The 8,130-nt window shown below is 39.5% G+C and overlaps 1 protein-coding gene across 2 annotated transcripts in view; it reads left to right on the forward strand.

Moving 5' to 3' along the window:
• Positions 1-6,440, forward strand: part of pacs1 (phosphofurin acidic cluster sorting protein 1) — a 54,673-nt gene extending 48,233 nt beyond the window's left edge. For both annotated transcript variants that reach the window (XM_084403624.1, XM_084403625.1), the window contains exons 18-24: positions 204-306; positions 424-466; positions 1,305-1,347; positions 1,479-1,617; positions 2,469-2,707; positions 3,122-3,241; positions 4,721-6,440. In XM_084403624.1, the coding sequence (XP_084259750.1) occupies positions 204-306; positions 424-466; positions 1,305-1,347; positions 1,479-1,617; positions 2,469-2,707; positions 3,122-3,241; positions 4,721-4,839 (806 nt within the window). In that variant the 3' untranslated portion in view covers positions 4,840-6,440. The remainder of the gene's footprint in view (positions 1-203; positions 307-423; positions 467-1,304; positions 1,348-1,478; positions 1,618-2,468; positions 2,708-3,121; positions 3,242-4,720) is intronic.
• Positions 6,441-8,130: the final 1,690 nt, after the last annotated feature.

An 8,130-nucleotide genomic window follows, 5' to 3' on the forward strand; every position in this document is an offset into this window, starting at 1 on the left:
CAGTGGAACCGCTTTCACACACACACACACACACACACACACACACACACACACGACTGTATGCTGTAACTGTGTGTGTGTTGTAGATGCGGTGGACGTTGCGTCTCGAGTGACTCAGTACATCAGTGGAACCGCTTGCACACACACACACACACACACACACACACACACGACTGTATGCTGTAACTGTGTGTGTGTTGTAGATGCGGTGGACGTTGCGTCTCGAGTGACTCAGTACATCAGTGGAGCCGCTCACACACACCAGCTGCCGATCGCTGAGGCCATGTTGACCTGCAAACACAGAACGTACGGCTCTCGCTCTCATTCACACACACTTTTCATTAAACCTGGAGATGATGTGATACTGTAGACGCAGGTTAATTTCCCATGAGCCTTTGAGTTAAACTATCGCTTCTCTTGCAGGAGGGATGAAGATTCCTATCAGAAGTTCATTCCGTTCATTGGGGTAAGACAAATAAGCACTTTCTGGCAGTTGAGTGTCATCCATATGTTTCTCTTACGAGCATTAATAGAGTTTTTGCCTTATATATTTGTTGAAAAACAACACAAATGGCACTCAAAACATCATATATCATATCAATATTATACATTTAACGAAATGGAATGTATTTTCTTTTCTTGTTTTTTAACCTTTTTAATTTATTTTTATTTTATTTTATTTTATTTTATTTTATTTGTGAGCCATAAGTATTTCTTACTAGCCAAAATATTGCATTTTGCATTGATTAATTAAAAATACATGTATATTTGTCCTATGAAAATGAAATTATTCAGAGTTTTGTTGCAAACAGCACAAATCATCATATATTATATTTTGTCATGTATTATAATAATTAAATAAACTTTATTAACTTTTTTGAGGGGTAATATTTGCCCCTGGAATTATTTTATTTTATTTATTTTTACCAGTAAGTATTTCTTGCTAGCTATAATATTGCATTTTGCATTGATTGATTAAAATATATGTATATTTGTCCTGAGTTTTTGCTTTGTATGTTTGTTGCAAACAGCACAAACGTCACGGAAAGCATGTATTATAATAAATTAAATTAACTTTATTAACTTTTTTGAGGGGTAATATTTGCCTGTGGAATTAATTTTTTACCTTTTACCTTTTACCTTACTATTTAATTTTATTCAATTAAATTATTCTTATTCTTATAATTTTTTTTGTTTATTTATTTATTTATTTATTATTATTATTTGTATTATTATTATTTTAATCTGTCGGTGTGTCTGTCTGTCTCTGTATTTATTTGTCTGGATCTGTTGGTGTCTCACAGGTGGTGAAAGTGGGTTTGATAGAGCCGGGCCAGTCATCAGCAGGTGTGTGTGTGTGTGTGTGTGTGTGTGTGTGTTTGCATGGACACTAAAGCACTGACTGCTTTCCATAACTCTGCGTGTGGCTTTTCATGTGTGTGACAAAATCTCCCCGCGTGTCCATCTCTGTTCCCCAGGCGACCTGGAAGAGGGCGTGGCTGTGAGTTTAGCCGTCCCGTCCACGTCTCCGCCCTCTCACGGGTCACCCGCCAGTCTGAAAGAGATCGCCACGCCCCCCTCCTCCCCCTCCATGGGCGGCGGCTTGGCTGTGCAAGGGTGAGTGTCAATTGACTTTAGCATTGGGTTTGGTTCAGGAACACTTCCGGATTGTTGAGGGAATTTGTACCGTCACAAGGTTTCAGGAATGACTGGGTAATAATCCCTGCTGGAGAAACCAGGTCATGCAGGATAAAGGTGGTCAAGCTGAGGTTTGTTCTGCTGATCAGAGGGGGTCTATGAACCCGCCACCTGGAAGTCCAGCGAATCCAGCTTTAAAACCAGCTCAGACCAGTAAAGCCACCATTTCTTGGTGTTATAATACTGCAACAAATGTATTGCTAATGTTATTTGCCTTGTTGTAAAGTGTTTTCTAGAAATGTAATAGACAATCTAACAATCTGGGGTGTGTTTCCCGAAAGCATCGTTAGCCAGCTATTTTTTTTATTTTTTTATTTACCTTTATTTTACCAGGAAATAATAAAAAATGTACATAAACCCCGCCCCCAGCAACACGCAAGCAGTGTTGAGAAGAGGAAGAGTTGTTGTAGTCGAGCACATTTGGGAGTCTCTCCATCATTGTCCGACTCCGGTTTGAACATAAAAGGCAGAACAGTTTCTGACATTTAGTACGTGTGTGTGTGAAGTAATCGAAGAAACACACAAGCCGTTGTAGCTCCGTCCTCTGTGCCGGGAGCAGCAGCTCATTTGCATTTAAAGGGAAACACACACGAATCGACGCGTTTTTGCTCACCCTCAAAAAGGGACAATTTTAGCACGCCTTATAAAAATGATCTGTGGGGTATTTTGAGCTAAACCTTCACATACACACTCTGGGGACACCAGAGACTTATTTTACATCTTGTATTATACCACCCCTTTAATAATTGTGCTCTGTGTGTGTGTGTCAGGAGTCCCAGCATGTCTCACGGGGTGGACGCCATCGGCCTGCAGGTGGACTACTGGCTGGCGTCCCTGTCGGAGAAGCGGCGCGAGGGCGAGAGGAGGGACACCGGCTGTAAGAACACACTGAAAAGTGCCTTCTGGTCGCTGCAGGTCAGCCGGTTGCCAGGAGGGGGAGCCAGCGAGCCTCAGGCACCCGTCAACACTATGGCCATGACCGTGGTCACCAAAGAGAAGAACAAGAAAGGTAAACTGTAGCCGGTGACCACTCGTAGCATCCAGAAGATCATGTTTGCTCAGTACCGAGAGTGTTTGACCAACTGTTATTCGGTTTATAGAGGGTTTGCTCTTTCCCGCGGGAACACACGTCAGAAATCATTCTGATATGATGCAATGTTGAAAACAGTTGTGCTGCATAATATTCCTATGAAAACTGTTCAAAAGAACAGCGTTTATTTGAAATAGAAATCTTTTGTAATATTATAAATGTCTACTGTCATTTTTGATGAATTTATCACATACTGGGCTGAATAAAAATATGAATTCCTTTTGAAAAAAAAAATAATAATCACACTGACCCCAAACTTTGAACAGTTGTGCAAGTAAAAAAAAAAAATCAATGTTACTCCCTATAATGTCTTACTCTGGCCTTGTCCTTCAGTTCCCACTATTTTCCTGGGGAAGAAACCTAAAGAGAAGGAGATGGACTCTAAGAGTCAGGTGATCGAGGGCATCAGCCGGCTCATCTGCTCCGCCAAACAGCAGCAGACCATCCTGAAAGGTACCGGACCTTCATTACTCACTAAACACTGACGCCGTGTCCTAACCAGACGCGATGCGATCAGATTCCAGCGAATCTGTCCACACTAGACGTGAAGCGACTGCGAGATGCGTAAAAATCAATCAAAACCCACAGCCAATCAGAACAGCGTGTGGGCGGAGTCTCGCGGCACCAGAGAGTAATGTTGACGGCACTCGCAAAATGGATAAGTAGCTACATAATCAAATTCACAATTATTACACCATTTAAACATTATTAAAAATACATGATGAGTTACTAAAACAATATTTGGCAAAGAATAGACTTGTTTGTTCACAGTTTGAACGTTCTTGTTTCCATTTGTTTAATTTCGAGATCTGAGGTGAATTATCCATTATTGCTTTTACAGCTTCAAAGCTGGAGCACTAAATGATATTCAAAGTTAACGCTTTTAACATTAAATAAAGCACATAAACAGTACCTGAGATTAACATTGCCACACTTTGTGCCCTATCTTACACCCGGCGCAATACAAGCGTGACGCAAGTGTTTTTTGCTAGTATCAGCCCGACGCAGTTATCATTTTCACGTCCTGCGCCACGTTGTTTAAATAGCAAATGCATTTGCGCCCATTTGTGCGCCCATGGGCGTGCTGGTCTGAAAAACGAGGTGTTTGTTCAGGTGCATTGTTGGCACGTTGCTATTTTGAGGCAACAGAAATAGACTGCGAATATTGCAGTTTAACTGAAAATATATATATTTTTTGTTATTTAAAGAGCGCGTTAGTAATGTGCGCCTATAGGCGGGTCCACACTGCGCGTACACTCTGCTCATTACACACACTGGGACGTACAGCAGCACACAAACATGGCAAATATTTAAAATAGAAGGCTTACAATGTAAAAGATTAATATTGTGTACATAAAGATATGGTGGAATCCGGCTTGTCCCGTAGATGGTCTGCTTGCGCACTTTTACCTCGCGCACAAGCAGATCCGTTTCCTCTCTGGAGACGCGTTCGGTCTTTCCACTATCAAATTCCGTCATGTAAATAGCGAACCTGCCTTGGTGCGAGCTCAAATGGCATTTAAAGGGAATGGGAGTCTCTGATTGGTTTATTGCACGTAAATCCCAAAACACACCCATTACTCATTAAGAGAATAGGGACAACCCTTTTAGACCATGCGCCGGGAGCACCGACCATTTTTCCCGTCGTTAAACTAGCAAAAGTGAATTCGGACACGCTCTAAGTGAACTTGTGCCCTGCGCTTTTAGACCATGCGCTTAGATTGTTAAAATAGGGCCCTTTGTTCCAGTGCAACGTCACAGAAAAATAGAAACCGTTTCTAAAATCGAATCGCCGCGTGTCGCCGTCGCGGCTGGTTAGGACAAAACACTCTGATTAACACGGAAAAGAGGCATTTTATCACGCGTCGTGTGTAGTTAGGACACGGTGTAATGCAGAAACCTAAATCTTCAGCTGTGTTCCTCTTTTCTCAGTCACCATTGATGGAGGAGAGTGGAACGACGTGAAGTTCTTCCAGTTAGCCGCTCAGTGGCCGACTCACGTCAAGTATCTCCCGGTGGGATTGTTCGGATACAGCAAACCAGCTTCCTAGGACCGACCACTCACTGAACCCGCCTCTTCAACCTGCGACCCACATCCCATCACACCCACCCCACCCCCGCTCCCGGGACGCTGGCCAATCGTAGTCGAGACAGGACTCTCATGTGACATTCTCCGGTGGGTGGGTTGGTGGAGTTGAAGACGGGTACGATAGACTTCTATCAGCGCTAGTCACTTTTATTTATCAAAGGTCCCAGTGCCACATATGGGGGCCAAGCACAAAATCTGAATACTCCTTCCTGTTGACCATTAACCTGACTATTTACCCGCTTCAATCACATCCAGCAACCCTTGACATCACTGATCTCTTTATCAATGGCTTCCCTCAACCACCAATCAATGCAGTCTAACCCGCGCTAAAATCCACCATGGTAACTGTAGTCACCGATAAAGTTACAGTTAGTGTTACACAAGTAAAATTTTAATAAATTAATATGAGAGCAGCTTTAGCAACGAGGGAATTTTGGTTGAAACTAACGTTACCATGGCCGTTTTTTAACATGTTTTTGTCTCACTTCTTGCGGGAAAAAAAGCACCAATGAATATTACGAAATGCGCAAAACTCTAAACGTTATTAAGTGGGCGGAGTTTAGCGACCCAGTTATTGAAGGCGGAGCTACAAGGTGCCCATCAGCCAACTGATGAGTTTTACAGATTTCTTAAAAATCAACTTTTGCGTAATTTTTTTTTTTTCTACCAGTCGAGAAAATCTGGAACTGCATTAATGACCTTTAACCTGCATGTCTTATACTACATCACCCATAATGCACTGGCAAAGTTAACGAACGTTATTTTAATGTAAGTTCAATAGTGCACCATGTACTCGTGCACATGTTGCTAACTGCTAGCGCTAATGCAGCGGCGTTTTATGTTCTCTTTGGTGTACAGAAGGTTGACATCAGATCTTAGTTCACGTTGATTAATCTCTATTACCTAGAGTAAACTATTTCCATTCAGTTTTATATTGGTTTTTACACACATTATGATTTTATGTGTCAGAAAGTGACCTTTTTAGCGTAAATATGTAGCTCATCTTAAGGGTTTATTTCTTTTTCATAAACCATCTCCAAAGATCTCTGGCCAATCAGAATGTAAACATTACGGAACAGAAAGATCGGTCACCTTGATAAAGATTTCATGACGTGCGTTTACAGCGAACTCGTTCTGTAGGAGAACGCGGTCGTATCGAAACGTTAATACTGGACATGGTTAGAGGTGAAAAAGCCACAGGTTATGATGTTAAAAAGTTGGTGTATTTGGCAGAATTGGGGAGGATGTAGTTTTATTGCTTTTTTACAGTTGTGAACTGGTTTGGGGAGAACTTGGGGTTTTATCTTCATCAGTTGTCAAACGCTATGCACTTACACTCGCCTTCGTTTCTTCATATCTACGTCCAAAGCACAAGAAGTAATCCGCTTCTTTTTATGAAACACACACTTAAAACAAGATTCATGAATACTACCTTTACACGCTGCAAAAATTATTTTGTAACTTAGTATTTTTGTTTTCATTTGTATTTTTTTTTTTTCTAAACATTAAATCAAGATACATTTACTTGCAAAGCAAAAGGATTTAAGATATTAAGTCTTGTTTTCCGATAAAAATGATAAAAATTTATGCTTAAACAAGAAAAAATATTGGACCATATCTGTAAAACTGTTCAATTCCAATTGATTTTTCAGGAAAAAAAAGATATTAAGTGTTGTTTTCCTGATGAACATGATCAAAATGAAATGAGTTTATGCTTTAAAACAAGATAAAATATCTGTCCATACCTGTAAACTCAGTTCATTTTGATCAGTTTGCTTCTCAAGTAAATGTATATTGATTTATGAGTGTTTTAGCTATTTGTCGTGTAAAAGACACAAATACAAAGAACTTTCTTTATTATTTTTTTTTTTTTGCTGTGCAGTCATGAGCTAAACAGCAGAACTGATCTGAGATCTGTACATTTCAAGCTACACTATCCCTTTATTTTCTTGCTGGAGCTTTTCATGTGCTTTTATTTTGTCTAGAAGATTTGTGAGATATTCTTCGTAAGTAACGCAACTAGCAAAACGTCACTGAAATGTGGTTTTAAAATAATAACAAAACAAACTATCTATCTACTAAATCTATGAAATGATGTTGTGCCACAGTTGGAGTGAAACCAGTGTGTGTGTGTGTTTGTGGACAGTAGTGGTCACTGGTTTGATTAGTCTGTGGTGTAAACTATACGTCCTTCACTTCAGTCACGGCGACTTCTAAACATTGCAGATTATCAATATGTACAATGATTGTTACATAATCTCCTAATATTATTATTAATTCACTTTCAAACTGCATGATCTGTCAAGAGCGTGTCCGAGTCATATTTCACCACAAAATCAGAAGAATTTTGCTTTGAGACACGATTGGTCTAGTTTTCACGGCAGTAATGTGGGAATTATTTAAGTTTAATTTGCATACATCATGGGTAGCATTTGTTACGATGTGATTTTTAATACAAATGTTTGCATTGCAGTCAATTTCGATTTTTGAGGTGATATATGACCTGGATCTTTCTCGTCGTCTGGGATGAAAGTGTCCGTTTTTCTGTGGTTAAAAGTATTAAGAACAACAAAGTATTAAAGTCAAGATGGGTCAGTTAGATTTGTATTTGTTCCTGCTTCTGTTAGCAGTCGGTTTGAAGTGTGAGTGAATTTATTGTGTCTACATTGAAATGCATCTCTAATTTTTCTGCCCTTGAAGGTTGAAGAAACCTTAAACTTTTTTTCCGTTAATGTTGGTTATTAATTCTCCTCTATTGAACAAATATCCACGTTTTAAGACTGGCAAATAGCAGATCAATTCTTAATGTTTTACCAGTTTTTATATAGTTGTTTTATTTGCATTTTTTATTTTATTAATATCTTTGTGACCTAAATTCTAGTTCTAAGGCTTGTAGCGATTAATGTCTAGGGTTTATTTTATTTTACTTAAAAAAAAAATTGTGCACAAAGTCTTTGATCATTCCTTATTGGGTCTGAAAAGTTCATAAATGATTCATTTAGAGGGTCAGCATTTCCACCAAAGCTTAGAAACTATTGATGTTGAGTATATAAAGAGGAAAAACTCTCGCTGAATTTTACTTCAAACTAATCAGATTGTCTGTGATGTTGTTACACTTGCTGTCTGTGTTTTACGCTTGCATGATGAGCAAATGCACAAAAAACTTGCAGCAAACTTCACACAAGCTTCGTGAGAGAGTCCAAGTTCAAATTGTATATGGATTCGTGTTTCTTGAAGGGGCAAAACTAGTGTC

This window comes from Rutilus rutilus (genome assembly GCF_951802725.1).
Source record: "Rutilus rutilus genome assembly, chromosome: 3".
In the NCBI taxonomy this organism is placed as follows: domain Eukaryota; kingdom Metazoa; phylum Chordata; class Actinopteri; order Cypriniformes; family Leuciscidae; genus Rutilus; species Rutilus rutilus.